Source organism: Pelmatolapia mariae, linkage group LG17 (assembly GCF_036321145.2).
Source record: "Pelmatolapia mariae isolate MD_Pm_ZW linkage group LG17, Pm_UMD_F_2, whole genome shotgun sequence".
Lineage (NCBI taxonomy): Eukaryota > Metazoa > Chordata > Actinopteri > Cichliformes > Cichlidae > Pelmatolapia > Pelmatolapia mariae.
The window spans coordinates 22718252-22743604 of NC_086242.1; the positions used below are offsets into that span (position 1 = coordinate 22718252).

The following is a 25353-nucleotide window of genomic DNA, read 5'->3' on the forward strand; positions in this document are numbered from 1 at the left end:
TGATGGAAACACAACATGTGTGTGTGTGCACGCGTGCATGGGGTTAGGGTCAAATGTCGGATGTATTTTGGTGGTTTATTGTTCTGTGAAATGTTTACATTGTTTATTTGTTGTTTGATTATTTGTTCATCCTTGTTGTACTAATAAAACTTATTATAGAATAACTTGGTTTTGACTACCCTTGTCGCACAATGTTGCCTTGAAGCAACAAACCAATATCTGTTTGGGGGGAGGGTGTCAAATTTTATGATTGATATATTATTAGGGACCCTAAAGCTCCCCCAAAATACGGTGAAATATTTTTTTTCCCAAAAAATTAAAAAGTCATGCAATAGAGGGTTTTAATAAATCCGTTTAAAAAGTATTTATTATTTATCTACGGTACAAGAAAAAAAGTCATACTTTTATTTTCGTTATATATTTTATTTTATTCAATTATTTATTTACGTTCCGCGACTTTATCTCGTAAAACAATGACGTAATCCTTTGTCTTGAACAAAGGGTGTATTTGTTTACATGCACTGCTTTGTCCGGCGCTGAGGTCTGGTCTCTGTGTGCGGGGTTTGCTGCGGGACGACGCTGATGTCTTGCAGAATTCCGTGACTGTCACAAACTGGGACCTGATCGCGCTTTCAGTGAAATTCAAAGGTTCATTTCTCAGGCTTGAATCCGAGTTTAAACGCTTCAGAGGGCGTGCCTGCAGCCGTTAGTGAACTAAAGCTGAAATATGACCAGAAGATTTATGACGACTCACAGAGACGCAGATTTTCAGTATTTTACACTCGAATTGCTCTCCTTTCTCTTTGCCGGCCAGCAGGGCGGGGACTGTCTTCCCATTACAAACAACAGTAACAAGGGTGTGTTTGATTTATTAGCCGCTGAGCCCCGGAGGATGGTAGACCAGCGACATCCTGCAGGACCGAAGGGATTTTTTCCCCCCTTCTCATTTAATTTAGTTTTGAAGTTTAGATTCAATAAACTTATATAAATGTTTAAATTAAAAGAAAAAAATTATGCAGTCTTTATTTAATTATTTTATTTCTCATATATTTCATTTTCAGCTCCCAGTTTAATAAGAAAATTATCTTGAACTGTTTCCTTAATGTCATAACTGGAATTTGCTGTTGTAATTTAAAATTCATCTAATAGTTTTTAGTTCTTATCAAAATTTATACTTAATAAACTTCTATTCTTAATTTTTCAAAAATATATTTTTTAATTTAATTTAACTTTGTATCTTAAACGTTTCTTGTTTTCTTTATTGAAATAAATTTTTCTTGAATCTGATTCAATATTTTAAAAAGCTTGTGTTTTATATTTTAACTTTTTCTTTTACATTTGTCTGTCATTTGGAACAGATTTAATCACACCTCAATGCACCCTGTCACTTTTGTACACCACGACATATAAAAGGATGTATTCATGCAAATATATTTATTTATATTTTATATTTATCTCTATATTTATATTTATAGCTCTATATCTATCTATTTATCTTAATATTTATCCATCAATATCTATTTTTCTACACTAATTTTATTGAAGTGCTTGATGTTTGTTGTATATTTTCTGCTATGACAGCTCAATTTCCCTCTCGGATTAACAAAGTCTCTGATTCTGATTCATGTTTATTTTTGTTTTACATTTTGTTTTGTTTCAAATTTGTCCACTTTTTCTATTGTTTATTTAAGCTTTTGTTTAACAGTTTGTTTTATTTTATTATTGTTTATTTTGTCTAAAGTTTGTGTATTTTTGTTCAGGCGGACAGGTCCTGCAGGATCACTGAATTCTTCGGTACGTATTTTTCTGTAACACCTCAGCGCTCTCACGCTCGACCTGCGCGTGCCCGCCGTCGCGGTGCCCTGTCCCTTTAAGAGCCTCGTGTTGTTACAGGAAGTGTGAGGGGTGTTTCCAGCTGATCTGAACAACAGGAGGACCGGAGTCTCCCTCAGCAGTCCGACCTGTCTGTGTTTTTTTCGGGCACCTTAGCAAAGCTCGCCGGTCCCGACCTCCGGCGGCTCCTTTGCGCCGCGAAGAGACAGTCGTTCCGGGGTAAATCAGGGGGAGAGCCGGGGGCTTATTCTCGTCCGTTAGCCGTGAGCCGGTGCCGTCGGAAGCTGTTAGCTCGGACTGTCATGATCCCAGCTCGGAGATGGCGTCCTTCCCCGGTTTGTGTAAGGCTGTCGGGCCCGCGGAGGAGGAGAACGGGGAGCTGGACGGATCCCTGCAGCAGATGCTGAAGGCCATCGCGGACGAGAGGAGCCGCCTGAACAGCCGACAGGAGATCAGCGGCATCGGTGAGTGTCTGCGGGCTTCTTCGTATCCACACAGGCAGCACCTGAACTCCCGTGAGCAGGGATGAGCCCTCTGGCGTGTTTCAGGCTGGCTCTTATTTATCTGTGGGTCTGGTTTACTTTGGAGCAGGGCCGGATCCATCTGCTGAAGGCCCCCGGGGCTGCACTCTGGTGTTGGGACCCTGTTAAGACCCAAACACAGTGCTCTCCTCGCTTTCTAACCCAGCAGATGTTTCCATGTTTAAGCATTGGTGGACATTTCTTTAAACTAAAGACAGGTGTGAAAAGGTTTTTTAGTTGACCAAAAAAGTCTAAAAATGCACATGCTGTTCAAACAGGGTTAGGGCTTAGAGCCACAGCACACAGTGGAGTTTTAAAAATACAGTAAATAACTGTCAATGTTAAATAAGAAATTGCAGGTCCTCTAGTGTCCACCAGAGGCTCCAGCAGTGAGCAAACGTCCAACTTTACGGCAGAATAAAAGCCCCCAAAATGTTGGAGTGATTATAAAATAATGATCTGAAGGCAGCTTTGATCAGTAAAAATAATAACTTCTACATTGAGATAATGACATTTATGGTTAATTTTCTAAACTCTGAGCTCCACAAAGGTCAGAAATCTGTTTTCTGAGGAGGACCTGAATGTCTCCTGTAATGACATCAGCTGCCGTGGATCCTCCATCTCTATGTTTCTGTTTTTTGGGAGGACTCTGTGTCGAGTCCTTGTGACTGCCTTGTCGCCCGGTCCTCGTCATGAGCCTCGTTGAAAATAAAAATGAAAGTTGATCTTTGCTCCGGCCTGCGTTTGCCGCCAACATCGTCGGAGCGCCGCTCCGCCTGTTTCTGCTGCTCATTTGTTCTGATGGATAAATCAATGAAGCTCTGTTCACAGCACATGACTTCATCACAGCAGCTTCACTGTCATCACCAGGAGCAGAGCAAATGTCAGACACTGCAGTGCTACCTCTGCTTCGTGTCATCACGCAGTCTTGAGCCAGGCCTCATTTCTTTCTTTCTTTCTTTTCCACTGTATTAAACTAAATAAAAATCAGAGTTTGTACAAATCTGATGAGCTTGAAAGCTGATCTGTGGTCTGACCACATTATTTCCTCCTGTCATTACAGAGATGAGCCCAGTCTTGGGTCTTTTCAGATTCTGATCATCTGCTGTAGATGGTTTTTAGGCCTCACTCTTCTTCTTTTGTCCTTCACTTGTCCACTTTTCCTTCTTTGAAAAAATAAAAATAACACACCATGCTGAGATAATCTAGGTTTTAAGCTCTTTGGAAATCATCTTGTTAGTACAAAAATCGTATTTATGTTAAACAGTTTTATCTTATAGGCACATTCTCATTTCTTTAACAGAACTAAAGAAATGAAGTGTTTCAGGGATCATCTGGTAATAAAAGACATGATTAAATGATTCATTGCTCAGGTGGCCGTCATGTGCAGATACAGCACTGGTTCATCTTTGAATTTGGAGCCTTTTCATGTTTGAATGATTCACAGGTCAGAGTTCAGAGGATTAACGAACACGATCCTATGGAAATGCTCTGGTACGAGGACTGGACTGAAAAGAAGTGAAAAAGCAGCCAGTGTCCAAAGAAGAACTGGTACTGCTGTTTAAGAGCACTTTAAAAATTCATAGAAACTCTTGACTCCTTAAAAGTAAAATATGAGTTTTGGCTCAAGACTTTTGCACAGTATCGTAAACTAAACATTGGGTCTTCGAGTGTTGATCACATGAAACATCCTCAACTTAAATAATAATGAAACCAGTTGATGCAGTTTGACTCTACGTGTTCCTCAAGGCTGTGGCTTCAACTTCATTATAACGATGGTTTTATAATACAGTGGATCGTTTATTAGCTGAACTCAAGGAGAGAAAGTCAATCTGTGTTAGTTTTATATTTAAGGCCACAAACACAATTATTTAAACTGAGCTAATTTTTTAATAGAGTCTGGATTGAGAGGAGGCGGATTAGTTTACAGTGACACAGATCTATTTTTTCTGAATAAGAGCAGGTTTCCAGACTAATCGATCGATAACTTAAATATCGTAGAGAAGAGGAGTCTGTGGATACGTCACAGCATTTGTGTGACACCTGCGGTATCACACACATGCACCCCTGTGGTGTCACACAGGGCAATATTTAACGGTAAAGACTGTGCAGCGGGGCTGGAGGTGCTCCTGTTTCTTCATGCAGACTCTGTCGTGTCCTTGGATGCTCCTCTGCAGGCGGCTGGTGGTGACTCAGGTCTGATCCGACAGTGACTCAGGTCTTTGCTCTGATCACAGAATAACTCGGATCGGTCTATCTCAGACGCAAAAACCTGGTGATGTTGCTAAAAACAAGCATGGCGAGAATAAAAGCTCACACACAGCTGACAATCACGACAGCTGACTCAACAACGAAACTGATGTTTTTCACATTAAAAGCTTTCGGCCGTCTGAGGTAAAAAAAAAAAAAGAGGGATGTGCTTACAGTTCTGTTTTTGCCGGTTTACACAGTAAGAATTTATTTTATTTTATTTCAGCTTTTATGATAAACCATGAGCTGAACAGGAGGCCTCAAATATGCTTCAGATATTTCACTTACCAAGCTCTTCACAGGAAATGATAACCAGCTGCCTTTGCAGCGAGTCCCTCCTCCATGTTGGGAAACGTCCTCCAGCTCGCCGCTGAAGCACCGCCATCACTATCAGACCGTGGGCGGAGAGGATCGGGTAGCGACAAGGCTCTCTGGAGAGTCAGCTGAATGAAAACACGGGAGAGGAAGGGGAAAGGCGAGCTGAGTATAGCGGCTGAACTTTCAAAATAAGAGCATAAATCCATTGCAGCTAGCGTAGCTCTTGGGGCAAATCTCCACCTGGGCAGTCCACACAGGTGAGGTCTGTGTGTGGAGACACGTGGCAAGATGTCAGCTCCGGCAGCACCTCTGCTGGGTTAATGAGCAGCTCAGAACTCTGGGTGCTCCTTGGGTGTGACTATTATTCTGCATCCAAAAACGCAGCTGCTGAAAGTTTGATAGAAAATAGAAAACATGGAGGGCGATTAGACCGCCTCGGTGGTTTTTATCGGTTGGTGCCGGCCCGTATAATTTGAATACGAGCTCTTATTTGAGAATTTACGGTCTGAACTATAAATACTCGCTGAGGCAGTGAAGCGGCAGCCAGGCGAGGCAGAGAGATGAACATGAATGATTTAGCTTTAATTACCTCCTGCTGTAAATACTCTGACATCAGCGCAGCTTTCACGCTGACGCTAACGGAGAGAGCGTCCATCGATCGTCTGAGATCTGCTCTTCAGGAACTGTGGTGCAGAGTTACCGCCGATCTGACCGTGACTCGCTCTCTGCTGACAAATTATTACAAATCCTGCTAAATATTTAATGAGGCCGCAGTCCGAGTCCGGGCAGAGGTGGTTGAAATGCTCCCGTCTGTGTCTACGTGCACATATGTGTTTGCATGTGTGTGACGGCAGGACGTCCCAGCAGGAGGCCTCCCATCTGTGTACAGTCTGTCTGTGGAGTGGACTGCACTGTTGGAGCCAGACTGTAAAGGTTTAATGTACAGGACCAGTTGTTACCGTCTGTTTCCTTTAATAAGCGAATGCAAACATCTCAGTGCTGCGTTTATTTAGCCGATTGGTTTTTATGTAAGGCTGTAAACTTTTAACTTTTAGACAAAGGTTTTTGTGATTTGTTTAACAAAAAGTAAAATCAGACCTGTTTGGATCATTTTCAGAGTAGCTTTGCATGAGTCACAGTTCAAAATAATCCTGTATTTATTCGCGAGCCTTGCTTTAAAGCTCTGTATTTCCCAGATCGTTGGTGAGTGGTTGCTGGAGGTTACTGGCTGGTTTCAGCGAGGGTGACAGCACCACAAATCTCCCTGTGGCTGCTTTGGTCAGTAGAAAATTGCTGCGGTCTCGTGTAGCTGGTGTGAAAGAGTTTCACTCAGTGTGTCTGCAAACACAAGTGTGACACTGGAAACGTTCCTTACCACCGTGACTTTAGTGACCCTCAGTGCGCTCAGTAGGGATGTTTTAGTGCGCTCAGAAAGAAAATTTTGATTATATTTAAAGCACAGTCTGTGTAACCTTTTAATTTAATATTCCAAATATTTCCTCCCAACTTTGGGTTTGCCTCCAATGTTGGAGAGGAAGCTAAGCTTAGCTGTGTTGGCTTCATCACGTCAAAGTCAGCTTTGTGGTTATCATACTGATGCTCAGCTGGATGGTACGCCAACGCTCTCTCAGCTGCTGTACAACATCTGTGACATGCGGATCGTATCAGAGCAGAATAAGCGCTGGCCAGTCAAAGGTTGTAGGTGTGAGTATTTGCAGTTCATTGGAGCTTAATTACGAAGCACTTTCAGACGTTTGGCCTCAGTGGCTCAGGCGTTGCAGAGAGTCTCGCTGGTTCATTCAGCGCTGGTGTGTGCACTTTGTTCATCCTTTCATCCAGGTCACTGGAGCTTCGAAAGCACATCACACAGGATTATATAACTGTCATGAAAAATGCAGCAGGCCTACCACGGCTCATGATATTTCTACCCACTGCTGCAGAGAGATTTGGGGTGATTCAGCTCACTTTCCTCAGATGATGAGTGATAGTGCGCCGGGCTTCATAACACAGTTGATGTATTTTTAAAATGGCATATGCAGCTATAAATAGAGCCGGACTTTTATCAACGTCCCAGAGGCTCCTGCAGAACTGTACTCTGCTTCAGTCAGCTGTGAGCCTTTAACACCTTTAAACAAAATTCTGAAGCCCAGGTGACATTATAACAAGATACCTGGGTGAGTTTAAACTAAATGACACTGTTCAGCACATCAAGGCTGACTCATCCTCAACTCACATCAGAATACATTTCCTTGAATGTAATTCATACATTACAGTGAGCCTTCACGGGCTGATTTTTTTTTTACTGTTCTCTGGTTCATGACTTCATCATCTTCACCTTCGTTGCAGTGTGAAGCTGTGATTTCAGGGATCTGCAAGTGGGGTTATGCCACACTCAGACATGGTCACAGTGTCTGGTTCAGTGATTATAGAGTCATAAAATCTTTTCATGAAAGACTTGATCTGATCGATCATGCGGACTGTTTGGTATGACATGCGTGGTAGCTAGTGATTTTCATGATCATGTCAGCAGAAGTGGTTCATATGGGACTCAGCAGGGTCATTGACATATGTCATGAGAAGTTGTTGAAGACCCCAAAAAGTTTGAACATGCTGGTTTTCAGTCAGGATGATGTAAGGCAGTGCTGGTTTTCTTTCATTGGTATTTTTTTTTAATTTAACCTTGATTTATACAGGTAGTCCCATTAGTGGGATTTAAAGAGAGCTGGGGGGCTCTCTGGGTAAGTTTGGCTATTCTTTGGGTGGTTGGAATGGTAATAGAGGTTCTAGACGTCCTTTAGGTGGTTTACGTTGTCATCAGGAGAAACTGAAACATGCTAGTCTTTTAGTGGCATGTTATGTGGTGTCGCAGCATTGGTCTTCTAAAACATTTAGTGGCCATTATCATTCCTGATCTGAACCATTGGTTCAGTCTTCTGCATCTGACCATAACTGGGCTGATCTCGTATATCCTGAACCTGCCATGGTTAGTTCCTTTAGGAAGTTTTAGTAGATTTCAAGACAATTGTAGCCAAACTTTTGTTGGTTCCAGCGGCAAGAAAGAAGGTTTGAGTTGCCATTAGGGAGGTTTGAAGAATCCTTTGGCTCTAATTATAAATGCAATTCAATAGGTAGTTTTAGGAGTTCTAGAGAAAATGTAGGTGCTTCCTTTAGGTCTATATGTGGTTCAAGTTCTCTTGTAGGAGGCCCTTGGTATAGTTTAGGTCAGGGGTGTCGAACTCCAGGCCTCGAGGGCCGGTGTCCCGCAGGTTTTAGATATCACCCTGTTTCAACACACCTTAATTAAATTATTAGTTCATTAACAGGCTTCTGGAGAACTTCAAGACATGTTGAGGTGATAATTTAGCCATTTAAATCAGCTGTGTTGGATCAAGGACACATCTAAAACATGCAGGACACCGGCCCTCGAGGCCTGGAGTTCGACACCTGTGGTTTATCTATTGTTGGAGTCACTACGAGGTTGTATGGAGTCTTTATTGGTCTCTGTTCAGGTTTTCAGTGGTTCAGGGTTTGCTCTCTCAGATGATTTTTTTTTTTGTTTGTTTGTTTGTTTTAGGAACCTTTAGGATTTCTAGAGTTATCCCAAACACAGTCGTCTGGGCTCCAGAGTTTCACAGCGAATACTCCGAGGATATTTAAGGATATTGGTAAACAGCTACACCTCTGGCATGATAGGTGGATCCTAAATGCAAAATCTGGGCTGTTTGGTGTTCACATGTGACTAAAACAACAGGCAACAACACAAGGTGTGGCAACAGTTGATGCTACACCATCATCAAAACCCTGGAAGAATGTGGTTTGTCCTTCCTGCAGAGGGCTGGTGGTCAAGTATGAGATGCTGAGGTTTAATAAACTATGCTGGCTGTGAGGCGTGGTTTAAAGTTACTGAGTCATTACTCTGTCTGTAGTTACCTGATATTGGAGCCTGAGTTAAGGATTTCTTTTGGCTGGTTCAGTGCTTCCTGTTGCTCTTTGGAGCTTCTTCTGCTCGGGTTGCCAGCAGGTCGTGTTCACTGACTCACCCCCCGTCTGGGGAAAACATCCCTCATGCCAAGCGTGACTGGATGAAGGCCAGAGGTCACTTCCTTTCTACAGCCAGCGGCTCTGCCTGGCTGCTGTCTTAGCTCGGAGGTGTTGACTTGTGTGAAATGTGAACAGCTTCATGCAGCAGCCTAAACATTAATTCACACTCTTCAGTTTCAGCTGTAAACTCTGAATAATGACTGCTGACATCAGGTAGTAACACCACAGAGGAAGTCTTAGTCTTTTTATAGGAACGCAGAGTTACACATGAGTAATTCGGAGAGGCTAGACAACAAGACCATGAACACCCATCTTGGGGTGCTTGCCATCAGAGAAGCTTTTGTTCCGTTTGCACCCATAATTACTTCTGCATTAATGTCACTTCTTTATGAGATGTTTATTTATGAGAAGTACCTTTTTAAAAAAAAAAAAAAAAATTGTATTTACCTACCAGAACCAGTGATAAGTATTCATTGTTTTCCATTATTTGCAGGTTTATTCAGACTCGTCCTCTCAGTCACTCTAAATTAATTTTTTCTCCTTTAAATTGGACCCATAAGAAGTGTTTGTACAATTACTCTGGTTTCATCTTCATCTCAAATTAAATTAAAGCCTGAACAAATCAAAGCAAACGAAGTTTATCCTCCTGGACCGACATAGAGTTAAACTAATTCATTTAATATCTGTGAAATTTAATGAAATGCCAATACACCATCATGGAAGGGCTTTATACCCACATCATGTGGTTTGGTTACTCCTCGTCACGCTGTGTCTCCTTTAACTTTGTACTGATCTTAGAGTATTTATAATTCGATTTTAATTTTAATTGGATATACAGCAAAAGAAAATAAAAGGCTACTTATAAAATCTAGAAACAGAATAAAATCTTAAAGTCTGATCTGATCTTTAGAGAGGGGGACTTTTTAAACAGACGGGAGGTAAAATAGACCTATATATTTATAGCAGAAGGTAATTAAACATTAAACAGGCTAAAAAATAACTGCGGACAGCCGTGTTAAAACTTTTACAGCAGAAATAAAGATGTTTACACCCTGATGCACAAACTGTTTTGGTCTCTAGAGAGAAGTTCCAGCTTCACAACAACTTTTGCCAAGGAATAAAGAGGAAGTAAAAGAGCGGAATAGTAAGAAAACTGTCACTATATGCAGATGACAAAGTGTTATTTATTAGAAAAGAGGAAGATTGTGATAGTTTATCTGAGACTGTAATATCAGGAGTCAGAGACAAATATAACTTGTATTAGGGCTTAAAGTTTGCATGATTAGGGGCGTGGCCTCTTTAACTGACTGGGTGGATGGTGACACAGATGGCTGGAGCTGCTAGCTGTCTGCTAGGCTTCACCTCAGCTAACTGGAGTCACTGAACTGGCCCTCTGGATCGTGTTTGTGCTGTTGGAGCCTTTTGGAGCATTTTTAATGATGACATCTGACCAGTAATATGGCTGCTGTGAGGTTACTGTACTAACAGACCGTCCATGCAGTCTGAGCACCACTTTTGGTGAAATTCCAGGATTTTATATGGATTTTATTAAATTAGTAAGTGCCTATGTCTATTGACGTCGACGATGTGGATGATCACTTCTGACATGTCTGTCATGGTTCTCAGTCATCCAGGTCATCGTAGTCTAAGGAGCTTGGAAAGAAAAGCGTCTGGACTTCTTTAAGTTTCTTGAAGACGTTTCACCTCTCATCCGAGAATCTTCTTCAGTTCTAAGGTCAAATGGTGGAGAGTCCCAGATTTAAGCCCTATGAGAGTGTCCCCTAAGAAGGTCATGAACCCCCTGTTGATCCTCTACCTAATCACACGAGCCAAGGTGTGAAAGCGGGTGTGGGTCACAATTAGCCAAGGTGTGAACATTGGCATCCTCGAAAGAGTGACCTTTGTCCTTTAGATGCAGATGGACAGCCGTGTCTTGTCTCGTCGAGTTGGCTCTTCTATGTTGTGTCATGCATTTGTGTGGCTGTTTGGCCTCTTCAATGTAGAGGTCTGGGCATTCCTCGCTACACTGTACAGCATGCTCTACGTTGCTAAGTTTGTGTTTAGGAGTTTTGTCTTTGGGATGAATCAGTTTTTGTCTGAGTGTGTGGCTGGGTCTGAAGTACACTGGGATGTGATGCTTGAAGAAGACTCTTGAGTTTTTCTGATAAACCGGCAACATAGGGGATAACAATGTTGTTGAGTTTCTTTCTGATCCTCCCTAGATGGCGTCTGATTTTCTTTTCTGTGCTTCTGGTGTCAGAAATAACTTCTGACACCAAAACACAAAACGTTAGCAGCTAAAATGCAAACGCCGAGGCTTCTAAATGTGGCGTGATGTCACAGTGGCTTCGTGATCCACAGAGCAGGTGGTCCACAAAGAGTCCAACTCAACAAGAGCCAATCACAGGCAGGAACAACCCCACAAACATCCAAACACACACACAGCTCAGCATCGATGTGTTTAATTTAAAATAGGTTAAACTGTGTGAGGAATCAAAGTTCACCAGTTTTCTTTAATTAAATCAAAATTAGTAAAACCTCTAACGAGCGTGAATCTTAATTGGCTCCGGTTCAGCCGTCTGACCCGCTGACCTTCTCCTGCTGTTCTCCAGGTTTATCTGCAAGAGAAGCTCTCGCAGGAAGTTTAATTCGATGCAGTCATTCTCTGGCAACTGCCTGACAACTGTTGCTAAGCAACAAGGCAGGTGCCTCCGGCCTGTAAAAAGGTAGCAAGGAACCCGGGGTGACGGAGGACAGGGGGTCGATACCGAGTGAAACACAGAGCGTCAGTATGAAATCGATTGGTGTCTGTATCCTCTCACACTCGGCCCTGTTTGATCCTTCAAAATAAAAGCGTGTGTAGTAATCCAGCAGCCTGTGAATAATGCATGAGCTGATTTTATTGGTCATAAGGAAGAAATAACTGTGGATCTGAACAAAAGCTGGAGCTGAATAATGGAGTAATAGATTTTTAGAGACAGAGTGTGAACAAAGCACACTTCCTCTGAGCTGCTTTCAGACATTAAACACTCACTGACACCATATTCACAGGGAAAGAAAGGCCTTTGAAACGTTTAAGTCCAGGTTTAGTGTCAGTGCTCGGGTTTTTGAAGCCCGTCTGAATGAAAAAAGGTTATTTTAATATTTGATTTTTGTGGAACAGTTTCAGATTTCGTGATGTCACAGTTGTAGTTAAAGCTTTTATTGAAGTGCAGATCTTGAACCTGGATGTTTGGTTAATTAATCATCTGATCGTTTCCCGTGGCTGCAGGTTGGTTTAAACCTCTGAGGAGTACTGCTGTCCTAAATACCACTTGTGTGCTGTTTGACATCAGCAGCTGGATTCTGTCCATAGATCAGGAAGATCGGTGCTGATGTTGGATTAAAAATGACTGAACTGTCACGGCTGTCTGTTATGTTCCTCGATATGAGTAAAGAAATGCTCATGCATGTATTTTTGCTGAAGGAACTCTTGTTGCTGAATAGTTTCTTCCCTTTTTCTGTTTTTGTTCCTCTGAAAGGCCAAAATTTATAAAGAAGCTTGAACTGAGGTCAGATTTTGTTAGCAGTTGGAGAACAAATATTTTTTCCTCGAGCAGCCGGTGGATTCAAAGAGGGGGCCGATCACTCTGTAAGTGTAAGGTAGGAATCACTGGACGTGTTTCAGGCTTCTCTGGTCTCGCCTTTCCTTCGTTTTAAACGCTGTGATGTCACACAGCACCAAAATGTATTCATTTATTTAGTTATTCAACGTTTGAAACATCAGTCATGTCACAATTGGTGACAGCTGTTAGCCAATTAGATAATGCTATGCAAATATCATGAGAGAGCAATATGTGCATGAAATAAACTGTCTGCTTTTTTCTAACTGCGGGACTCGGACCGTAAGTGGAGACACATGGTGTATGTACATGTAAAAGTACTTGACTACACACTGCAGCTCTTAAAAGTCAGGAACACCCACAACAGTAAGGAACGTGAATCCTGTCAAAGTGGTTTTTGTTGGGCAGTCACACATATGTCAAGTACTTTTACTGTGAAAGGAAAGAACAGGAAGATGCCCATTCCATACATGTGTACAACAAAGCAACAAGAAAAGTAAAGGATGGACGTAGCTTCTAGGTCTTAAATCTGCATTCTGCAATCTGCACCAGGGGCAATGACTGCTAAAAGGCTTCTGGTCCCATAAACGTTGATGGGAAAACACGTAAACACCTTCCTCATGAGTCGCGATAGTTTCAGGTAACATTGAATATGATTATGTAGTGTGCGCCAGTGAGCATGCTCAGACAGTCATGTCTAATCCATCCCGTTCATTTACTCAGAAATCATTCCACAGACTGTTAAAAATCTGCATGAAGCTGCCTTAAACTGAACTCTTGTGCTGACTTGTTGTTTTGACCTCATGTTTCTTGCCTCTGCAGGCTGTTTTAAAGATGACCGCATCGTTTTCTGGACCTGGATGTTTTCCACGTACTTTATGGAGAAGTGGGCGCCGCGACAGGACGACATGCTGTTCTACGTCCGCCGGAAGCTCTCCTACGTCAGCGCCGACAACAGCGAGGGCAAGAAGGTGACAAGACACTTGATGTAAAGATTCATCATCGCTCACATGTTTCAGACATTTGCAGAGCACCAGCAGAGCCTGAGGGCCAGGATTTCAAAATAAAAGGTTTCAGAGAAACGTGAATGAGGCGGTGAGACATGACAGATGTTTTATGGATGTGAGGCTGCATTTGTGTCTCTGTCGGTGAATAATAGATGGCTTGCTGGTCTGGATGTGGAGCAGCATTAAAGTAAACCATGTTCAGGCTCGCTGTGAGCCGCCTAAGTGTTCCCGCTGCAGTGGTTGTGTAACGTTGGTGTTCATGTGAGGATCATTCAGAGGGAGACTTTGACCCACCATCGCTCCCTTGCCCTGAGCTTTCCTACTACTTTTATTGTGAAAATGCAGAGTTTTTCAGACCCTTTCCTGCGTCTCCTTTATTTATTTGTAGTTTTTTTTTGTATTTTTACCTTCGGTGCACCTGACCTGTGAGTTTTTGGCCCATTAAATGACATATTGCAAAATTTGGATGTGGTTATGATAGTTTGTCCACCACAGGAGCAGAATATGTGACAGAAAAAAGGAAAATCAGAGAACTAAACTTTAACCACTGAGACGCTGGCTCGGTTATCCAAAGCACCGACCCAGAGTGGTTACATCTTTCCCACAATCAACCCTGAAAAGACTCCAGAGGACTTCCTGCTATCTGAGGTGCTCACCCTTTCCTCCGTGGCTCTGGCCTTAGATAAATCTAATCATCAGATCTGTCAGAGTCTGCAGCAGAGCGGCTTCACCCGCAGGCGGACGGTGTGGTTCATTTTTACTGCAGCGTCTGTGGCTGTCAGTCAGACTAACAGCAGATCAGACGATACAGACAGCAGACGCCATAACAGCCGGCGAGACGATCGGCAGTGACAGCAGCCATCAGCTTCCCATCACTCTGTCTCCTCTGAAGAATCCAGCTTCAGTCACAGGAACAGAACCTGAAGAAGAGCAGATCAGAAAAACAATGGAACCAGCTGATGAGACAGAAGCCTTAGTCTCAGTAACTGAAATTAATCTGAGATTAACTCATTATCATTTTAGTTTTTGTCTTTCTGATCAAACGTTTAAACCTGCAGATTTCTCATGATGGCCTAAATCTCAGCCTCATCCTCCTCTTCATCTCTGCTCGTCATAATTATATTTTATGAGCTCAGGCTCTGTTCGTCCTTCATCCGCCGCTGTGTCCAGGTCTCTGCTTCCTGTCCCAGAGCAGAAACAACTCTGGGAACCTTTCTCCTTCACATTCGTAATGTTTTCAGGGAAAACTTGTTTAAGCTCAGGAACTTTTTTCCAGCATTTGTAAGTTTAACCAGCTGTGAGCATCAGTGTGAGTGTGAACAACCTGCAGCAGACACCAGCTCCTCTGCTTCTGATCATTCAAAAAGTGCATTCCGGGTATTCTTTCAGCTGGCATCAGTGTGTGTGACGTGTGATTTGACCTTTGGAGGATTTGTGGGTTTTGGTTCTTCTTCATTGGTTTCATGTTCTCTGATGGACGCCTGGAGCTTCAATCGCTTTAACCCTTGGAGTTTGCTTGAGGTCAGACTGAACATCTGGACCAGAAATGGTTCATGACATCAAACTGAAGGAGCTGCACCTGGTTTAAGATGTGAAATCAAAATGGCAGCTGCTGTAAAGCGGGTCACGCTGCTGTGACGTGTTTGCTTCATCGTTCAGGTCAGAAAATGTTCATGAAGTTTGCATTCCTGTGAAATCAGGATCATAATCTCCTGCAACACACACACACACACAATGGAAAACAAGAGTCATTTGACCTGAAATGAGCTTCGTGTTTTTGCTGAATCAGCGTCACTTTTTCAGTTTCAGTTCGTCAAAGCAGGAGGATCTGAGGCCACATAAAAACCACACACACACACAAGCGCTTCACAGGGAAACCATGACAACCGCTCCTACGCTCTAAATGGTTTCTGAGTGATATGAAGGCTGGCTTGTGGAAAACTTGTATTTCCCTCAAGACCAGAGAGATTCACCGAGTGGGCAAGGAAACGGTGGAGGAAGGAAGGAAGTAGGTGTATAGGCGGGATGGATGGGGAAAAAGAAAGGGAGGAAGTAGGAGAGGAAATCTGGGAGGAAGTAAGGTTGAAGGAGCTGAGTCTGATGGTAAGTGTGTTCAGACGTGGTGCTGATGGAGGCTCTGTGCTGTGTTTCAGGTGGAGGTGGAGGTCTACAGGAGGGACTCCAAGAAGCTTCCGGGCCTTGGTGACCCCGACATCGACTGGGAGGAGAGCGTCTACCTGAACCTCATCCTTCAGAAGGTGCAGAGCAGTAAAGTTTAAAAAATAATCTTTAAACTGTTTTTTGTTGTCCTCACTAACCTGAATCCTGCATCCTCTTCCAGCTGGACTATGTGGTGACGTGCGCCGTCTGCACGCGCTCAGACGCAGGAGATATCCACATCCACAAGAAGAAATGTCAGGTAGGCGCTGTGCAGCAGCTCGAGCTGATGAAGCCATCAACCTTCTCTCATCCCACCTGTGATTTGTCTCATTTTATTTCCCCCTCCTGTGCTCACAGGAAGTGTTTGCATCTCCGAGTAAACATGCCATGGACAGCAAAGGGGAGGAGTCCAAGATGAGCTACCCCAACATCTTCTTCATGATCGACAATTTTGAGGAGGTAAAAGGATGTTTTGAGCTCGTGCAGAGCTTCTGTGGTGAAACGTCTCTGAGCTCACAGTGCTATCACACTGAGGAGGGGAGGTGGGGGAGGAGTGAGGTTGGGGACTTAAATCAGCTCCTGGTTGGTGCGCAGATTAGTTGATGAAGTGTGACTAAAAGCTCTCGATCCATTTAAAAACGAGCTTGTGCACAAGCGCAGAGTTTTTACCGCCACAAGCAGCAGAGTTCGCTCTGGGACAGAAACCGATGATCCTCCAAGGCAAGGGAAACGCTGCTGACCACAGTCACAAGTCGATGTTTCTGCTGCCGCACAGAAAGACACGGGACATTTGCAGGTGAAGTCATGGGACCTTCTGTTTGTGCAGGTGTTCAGTGACATGACGGTGGGTGAGGGCGAGATGGTGTGCGTGGAGCTTGTGGCGAGCGACAAGAGCAACACCTTCCAGGGCGTCATCTTCCAGGGCTCGATCCGCTACGAGGCGCTCAAGAAGGTCTACGACAACCGGGTTAGAGACCAGAGTGTACACCTGCACACATGAACACCTGCACTACACTAGCAGAAACATGCTACAGGAGTGTGAATGTGTTCTTGTTTAGCCTCATTTAGCATGCTCACATTTATGAAGTCTTCACACTTGGGCTAAGAACACCTGAAGACTCTGAAGCTCTCAGGTGTGATGGGTCAATCAACTGTCAGCAGTTTGACGTCCGTGTCGTGTTTCAGGTGAGCGTTGCTGCTAAGATGGCCCAGCGGATGTCTTTCGGCTTCTACAAGTACAACAACATGGAGTTTGTGAGGATGAAGGGGCCGCAGGGCAAAGGTCACGCCGAGATGGCCGTCAGCAGGGTGCCGACCGGCAACACCTCCCCCTGCGGCACCGAGGAGGACCAGGTGTCACCCATGCACGAGAGGGTGAGGGAGAAGATGCAGTTTAAATATTCGGTCCTGAGATTTTTCATTTTTTTTCTCTGAATGTCTCCACAACAGATTTGAAGGTTTTGTTTTTGAACAGTAAGCTGTGTTCATGACCTCAAATGTGATTGAACGAATGAACGTAAGCATTTTACTGTAATACTCTGTGGAGAGGACGGGACTGCTTTATGTCTCAAACTGAGTTTTTCTTCAGAGGATGAGACCAGCTGTGATTAGGTTGAAATCTGAGCTACCACAGAGAGGCTCGTGTGATCATCCACCACAGAACAATACTGCAGGTGGAGTTTCAGTTTAATTGTTTTTTGAGCTGCTGAAGTCTGATCTCACTTTCATCCCTGAGGCCGATAAACAGTTTGAACCTTGTACTGAAGCCTGTGCGTGCTCTATAAAACCTCTTTACAGTAGAGCTGGATATGGTACACTTAGCTTTATGTTGTGATAAAAGGATCATTCTGCATAAAATCAATCCATCCTCTTTTATAACCGTCTGTTTTACTGCTATCAGAGTTCCTTGGACACTTTTGTAATCATGTCCAGACCTTTGTTCCTGCTTACATTAAAAAGAGTGGATGAACAGCCCACATCTCTCCACATCTGTGCATTAAAAGGCTTTTGATTGAATTGTCCAGTTACAATAGAGGACTGTAATCCCTCAGCAGCTAATTAAATGTTTCAGTTTAACCTCTTAAATGAAATCTGAAGGTCTTCACCTGAAGCTCGTTTCCATCACAGAGCTATAGCTGTGATGAAAACCTGCTCGGCTCGGACAACCACTGGTGTGGTTTCACTTCTGTGTCCGAGATCTTTGAGAAGTAGAACAGAAAACCCCAAAACTCAGGAAGTGAGTCGAGCGAACAGCACGAAGCTCTGCTCAGACGAAATCAGGTCAAGATCAATAATACATGCAGCTGGACTGACTGTGCATCATTTAACAGCCGGATGTGTCTCTCACAGAGACGTCTGCTGGAAGGAGAGCTCAGCATGAATCCACTCTTTGATTATTGATCTGAACAATAATTTAAAAAAACTTCACATGAACCAAAAAACCAAAGGACGTGACGGTGTTTACTGAAACGAGGACAGGAGCGATGGGAGAGCTGAAGGAATAAATTTACTCTGCTTAAGTGGAGCAGCTCTTCCCCACAAATAAACTTCAAACTGCCTGACGTTCCAACAGGAAGCTCTCTGAAAGACCATCAGGACATCACACAGAGATGTAGAAGAAAACGTTTCAGCTGATTTCCAGCTAAACTTTCCCCTCATTACCAAAAAATCTGGTGCTGGTCAGGTGTGAATTTTAGGATATTTACGCAGTTAATTGCTAATTAATTTTAGCTCAGGTTGGCTTGTGTCTCTGTAATACAAGCTGCATATCATCCCACCATCACCAGCAGGACAATGATGCACAATCAGCAGATTAAACCACTGATCACCTGTGGACCACAGACAGAAAAGCCTAGACTCCTGCTCCTGTGATGTTTTACTAAATATAATCCACAATGTTGTCCCTGAAAAGGCCAAATTTCTCTGCTGTTACAGAGTAAGATGTCCCCCAGGGTTCAACATTAGGCCTTCTGATATATATATTTTTTTCACTTGAATAAGACTTTACAGCTGAACACAAAGTATACTTTTTTGCTGATGATGCCATCCTTTATGAAACCTTCTTTGAGCCCCTCCTGTTGGGTTTATTTGTGCCTCTGTTTAAAAAACAAACAAACAAAAAACCCAAACATTTGCTCCTTTGGGGCTTTTAAATGTCTCGATCGATGTGACTCACTTTATTAATGTGAAACTTCCCAACAAGAGAAACAGTTTGGGTTTTAGAGAATTTATGAGCTTTCGTGTCCCTGCTCTGGTCACCAGCCCTACACTTACAGTACATCTGGAATTTAAGGTTGGATTGCAAACGGATAAAATGAAACTGAGGATTTCGGCCAGTGAAACATCTCTTCTGCCTCCCCGTCTCACTTCTGTATAACGAGGTCTCAGTGACATGTGATTAAATCTTACTTCCTGTGTGGACTCTAACCTGCTGTCCTTCCTCAGGTGACATCGTTCAGCACGCCTCCGACCCCGGAGAAGAACCGCCCCTCCTTCTTCTCGCCGTCTCTGAGGCGCAAGATGCCTCGAAACCGGATCGCTGAGATGAAGAAGTCTCACTCTGCCAACGACAGCGAGGAGTTCTTCAGGGAGGAGGAAGATGAAGGTAAAGACTGGCACTTCTGCCTCATTTCTGAGACGCTCACCACACGTGTGGATAAAGTTTTCCTGAATTAATTCAGTTTATTAATCAGGTTAGCTGTGAGTCTCTTTGTGATAACACAACATTAATAAAAGATCATTAAACAGTCGTTTATAATATACAGCAGTTCTCAGCAGCAGGTTCAAAATCTCCTTTTCCCCCTGAAGTAATCAAAGATCCAGAAACATGAACGTGTCACAAACTAGCAACCTAGAGTTCTCAAAACAGATCAGTAAAGCTCTGAAATATTAAATGTAACCTGTGCGGTTGTGGCTCAATAAACTAAACTCGTCCTGGAATTCAGACTTTGGGTTCCTGGATGTTGCTTGGTCGGTTATGGGAAAAAAACGCTACTGGATCAAATGTCGGCATGGTTTATGGTCAGAGCCACTATGATATCTGATCATCTTTGAACCTCCAGTAAGCAAACTTCCTGCTCCTCTGTAAGAAACCCAGCTGGAGAATTTAATGACAGTAAGTGTAAAATGGCGCCATGACATGTTCTGGTTTTACTTAAAGCTGAATTTTAACCCTCAGTGGGTAAAAACTTTGAGGTTTATCGTCTCTGTAAAACATTTAAGAGCATTACAAAAAAATGGTTTATTAATAACATTTTTTTCACATTTTTTTTTGTGTTCAGATCTTCACACCACCACAAACCTCCGCTCGCGCTCGCTGTCGGGCACCGGGCGCTCATTGGTCGGCTCGTGGCTCAAACTGAACCGGGCAGAGGATTTTTTCCTGCTGTACTCACACCTGACCTACGTCACCCTGCCACTGCACCGCATCACCACAGGTCAGAGGTCTCTCACTCTCTCTCACACTCACACAGCACCACAGTGCCCTACTACCCTCTGCAGGGAGACTGTGGGAACTGCAGGAAGTAAAGAATGACATTTTAAATTTATTTTAGGTCTCATTAATTCATAACATTGATTCTATTGAGGGTTAAATAAAGGATAAAACCTGCCTTTGGATAATCTGCATGATCAGGTTTGTCTTTCATTGCCCAGCAGGAGATCATTGACATTGAGTGTTTTGTGTTGTCAGTGACAACAATGGCAGCAGATGTGTGCTGATGATCACTGATGGATTGTGGGCACTTCATGTCTGGGGTGTGTGCGCGCGCTCTGTTATTTATTGTGTCTGTGTGTTTCAGACATCCTGGAGGTGAGGCAGAAGCCGATCCTGATGACATAGCATAGCCGGACTCAAAGCATCACTACGAAGTGCCTCCTGCATCAGGCCGCCGAGACAACAGCAGCGCCCCCGGTGTTCTGACCGAGACCCGCAACCAAACAGCCGCTTCAACCGGAGACGCAGAAACGGCGTCAGAGGGACGACGAACAAACCAGCCATCCGAGAAGTGCCTCCGACTCTTTCGGTTCCTGCGGCCATCTCCACGGAAATGGGCCCGGAGTCAGGATCACATGACCTCTGCGTGAACTGACCGGAAATGAGAGCGAAGAATGTTTTTGTCTGTAAATACCTGCTGCTTTTCTCACAGACGCCTTGACTAAAGGTCGAGCTTTTAGAGACCGCCTCCTACTTCCTGTTCGGCTCGCCGTGGACTTCTTGTTTAAACTCCACCACGGGTGAAATTCTGGGTCACAGTGATTGTGTGAGAGGAAACGGCGGGGTCAAATCCACCTGACTCATACAGGAAGTGGTCACGTCACTTCAGAATAAAACACCAAGCTGTACAATTGCAGCTTCACTATCAGAATATTTTCATTTCTCTGAGTTCACAGTTTAAACCAAACGACGTGATATGTGTCACATGACACAGTCAGTTAAGGATTCTGTCATAATCATTTTACAGGATTATAACTAAAGACAAAAATTTTAAAAATAATTCTAAGAATTATAATTTTTTCAACAAAGACATGACCCACATTTTCACAACACACTCAAGTTTTTTCCCCTGTTTTTGCAGAGAAAACATGAAATATTTCATATTTATTCATATTTGTTGTTGAATTGTATTATCAGACATCAAAGATTTTACAGGAAAAGGGATTATGAAAATAATCATTTTTGTTCATTATGTTGAAAGTTTTCCCTTCTGAAAGAAAATTCATCTAAAGAATAATTACATTTTCAGCTTAAGATTTCTCTCAAAATGACTCAGACCTCAGTCATTCACTAAGATCAGCGAACGGCAAAACGAGTCCTCATTCAGACACTAAAACCTAAAACTTTATTTAAACACTACTCGATTCATGTTGGATTTTCTGAGTAAATGTGTTCTAATGAACCAAAAATACAGAAAATAAATACAGTTCTGATGCTGAAGACCCAACTTCATCTTGTGCGTTGTTAATTTCTTTGTATATAATGAATTTTATAAGTTTAAGATGTGAAACTATAAATGTAAGTTATTATATATCTGCGTTTTTCACAATTTTGTATTTTTGTCTAACTTACAGTGTAAAACACTTGGAGGCGACTTTTGTTGTGATTATATGAATAAAACTGAATTTACAGAAAATTTTCAACTAACAAAATGAGAATCTATTAAAGTCATTTTGAGAGAAATCCTGAATTATTTTAACTGGTGCAACATCATAAACGCTAACGTTGAATAATCCTGATGAAGAAATTCTCTTATATTTTATTCCAACACTCCAGAGTATTCCCTAAATATTTTTAACTGTCTGGACGTGTGATTGAAAGCAACCCGTCTATAACATTTAATGGTAACTTTATGACAAGTGTTTTTAATACTAGCATTTATCGTCAGCGCTGAAGGAAATTTTTTAAAAAGAACTTTAGAACTTAAGATTTTTCACAAGTTTGTGCCATGAGTTTTCTTTGTGTTGCATTATCTCATTAAGCTCATTAAAAATATTCAGTTTTAAAAAATAAAACTTATTGTAAAATTGCAGTTTATGAATTGTTACACAAAATTATTTCAGTATTTAAATACTTGACTAAAATTAAAATTTTAAGTCCAAAATCTTTGAGTTTACTCTAAAGTTCAAATTAAAACGAGTTTGAATACAGATACAGCTTTAATTATGATGACATGTTCAGTTTGGGATCATTTCAGTAGGTCTTGTTGAACCATGATTCAGTATTTGACCCCGTCCTCGTGTCCTCGTCTTTATACGAAATCACTTTTTCTTGTGATGAAACTCTGCCGTCGACTTTTCACATCGACTCACTAAAGAGAAAAAAGGAAAAGAAAAAAAAAAAGCTTATAAAAACCAGCTTTTACTTTTTACAGCTTTATTTTCAAACCTGCGGCTGAAACTGGACGAGACTTGAAAAACTGCTGAAGTTCCAGACGAAACTTTAAGGGAACAAAAGAAACTGAAGCAGCCGGCTGTTGATGTTAAAGTGACTCCCGGTTTTTGTCCCTCTGAGCTCCCGAAGCCTTAAACACACTGTGTGTAACATCTCCTCTTTTCACTTCCTGTTTCTTTAAACTCACCTGTGAGACGTTTTAGACACACCAACCAGCCGAGGCTTCGAAGCGTCACCTGCTCCTCACCTGCATCATCAGAACACCAGAATCAGAATCACTCTGTGTGACTCACAGCGGCTCCTTTTTTTATGTTTCCTGTGAAAACTTAATCTTTTTGGATGTTGGAAAAAGTTACAGCTGAGAAATGTTTTAAGAAAACTGGAACAAATTCCTTTTAAAAACACTGTAAGGAGGGGGGGTTAAAATTGAACTGAGTCTAGGTAAGTAGAAATTTTAGTTTTAAGGGAATTTATTTAAAAAAAAAAAAACTGCTTTTACCTCCTGAATGGAGAAAATCTCAGTAACCTCCTAAAAGTGAAATCAATTTTACTCTAAAATTTCAAATTAAAATGAGTCTGTTTTTAAAGTAAGTCGTACCTTGAGAAAAAATTCCAACTCTGATCCAAAGTTTGTGATAAAATGATGTAATGTTACCATCTTACATTATTAAAATTAGTTTTAGATATTGGAAAAATTTTTTCGAGAATACACTTTGAGGTTTTAATGATTTGCATATACGCTGTACTACAAACACCTGGTGTTTTTCAGGTTTGAGGGTGGAGTCAGATCAGCTGTTGATGTTATTGATCAGATGTCATCAGTAATTGGTTTGCTCTCAGATGAAGCCATCGTCGCTCAAAGTGTTTCCCTCCGTGTCGTATTGAACCTTTTTCTTTGTGTCAGTGTTTTTGATGTAGTTTATAGATCTCCAGCTGAATGTATCCACGCTGATTAACAAGCGCTTTAAGTGAGAGACGTTTGACGGACTGTGACGGTTTGCACTGTAAAACGCTTTTACAGCCTTTTTGGAAGCAGTTTGTTAAACTTTCTGTTGACGTGTTCATGCTTCCATCACAGCTTTTGTACACAGACACACTTAATGTGCATGTTTCTGTCTCTTCTTCTGTTTCCAGACTCTCTGTACATTCTCCTGCATTTATTTACTGAAATACACATTAGCAGAAAAACGCCTCAATGTCAAGTCCTCTCAATTCAGCCCCACAGTATGTAGCTGGTCCAGGTCATTAAGGTGGACTTACTACAGTTACACTGAGCTGTGGTGAAGCCCTTCAGTGTAAACATGCTATGTTAGGTCCTCCCCCTTTAAATACACCCTCCGTAAAAGCTGTTTTTTCTGGTTGACCAGCTTTTGGAAGTCTGCCGAAGACCAGGTGTGTCTGTAGTAATGAGGGCACCAAAAAAATAACAAACAAAAAACACTTTCCTTCCAAAAGTAGAAAAAAAAACTGTCTTGGAAGCCTTGGATCACAGGGATTACTGTACACACACCAACCTGAACTGGCCATGTTAACATCCACCACTGGAACTGTAGTGTGCAGAAGTCTTGCACCACTGCCTGTTTCTTTACATTTTTCTTCCTGAAGGTCTTTCAAAGTTCTTTGGACACTGGCGGCTTTTCCAGGTCTTGTACTCGACAGTGTTCACAGGAGTGTGTTTGTGTTAAAACACTTAACGCTGACCTATCACTCATTCGAGCATGAAAAGCCTCCAAACTTGAAGGATGGTTCAGCGTCGTGTCTACACGTAATAGACGACTCATTTGTTTAGATCACTGTTTGCCAAATGAAATGCCGTGGAAGATTATCTGGTTCCACCTGATTCTTAAGTGACCGGTGTGAGTAACGGGCAGAACAACTACATTCTCTTCCACTAGAGGGCAGTACAACTACCTGCTCTAATTAAATGGGTTGCCAACTGCCAGTAAAACAGGCGACAAAGAAATTACATAGTGAGTGCCACAACGCAGGGCATAATAGCAATAGATAAATATTTGGGGGAAAAAAAAAAAAAGGTCCTGGAGAAAATTCCGACCCAGATAAGCCCATAGCATGAGTAGTGGTCACAGGAAAGCAAAAATGGTATACTGGGGAAAAATCGAACCGATTCCGCTGTTAGCTGGTGTGCAGGGAAAACAATATCAATATGCTTTTTGTGACATTTTTGTTTGGTGGTGTGCCGTGTGATTTATTTTTTATTAATGTGAAATATGTGCCGTGGTTCCAAAAGGTTAGGAAACACTGGTTTAGATTAAAATATCAAATAACACTTTGACAAAATATTTCTGCACCAGCAAACTGAAAACAATACATGATGTGCATGGTCCTTAAAAGCTGAGTAAACTGGACAAATGGAGGACGAAAACAAACACACAAAAAAAAGCATCAGGGAAAGGCTGAGGTATGAAAATGACACAACTGGACTGAAAATTAGAGGAAAACTTCTGATGGAGAGATGGATTGAAATCATTTTCAGTATGTACAGGTCATCAGGTGATCTGCACGCACACGCACACACACACACACCTGATCAGCAACATCACAATGATCCCAAACACACTGCCAGTGCAGTAAAAGCACACATGATAGTTCTAGGTTTCTATCAGTCAAGGACCTCAGCGTTACTGAAGCAAAACAGAATCCTCCTGACAGAACAGAATAAAACAGAATTATCCAAAGAAGAGCTGTGAAGCCTGGAGAACATATCCTGCAGA

The 25353-nt window shown here is 42.3% G+C and overlaps 1 protein-coding gene across 1 annotated transcript; it reads left to right on the forward strand.

Annotated features, from left to right (window-relative positions):
- The first annotated feature begins 1913 nt into the window (after window positions 1-1913).
- kiaa0930 lies at window positions 1914-24026 on the forward strand. Its single transcript, XM_063460242.1, has 10 exons — window positions 1914-2297; window positions 13388-13536; window positions 15726-15830; window positions 15914-15991; window positions 16090-16191; window positions 16559-16699; window positions 16918-17106; window positions 19177-19336; window positions 20013-20168; window positions 20532-24026. The coding sequence occupies exons 1-10, from the start codon at window positions 2153-2155 to the stop codon at window positions 20570-20572; spliced, it is 1266 nt and encodes a 421-aa protein (XP_063316312.1). The 5' UTR covers window positions 1914-2152; the 3' UTR covers window positions 20573-24026.
- The last annotated feature ends 1327 nt before the right edge of the window (window positions 24027-25353 follow it).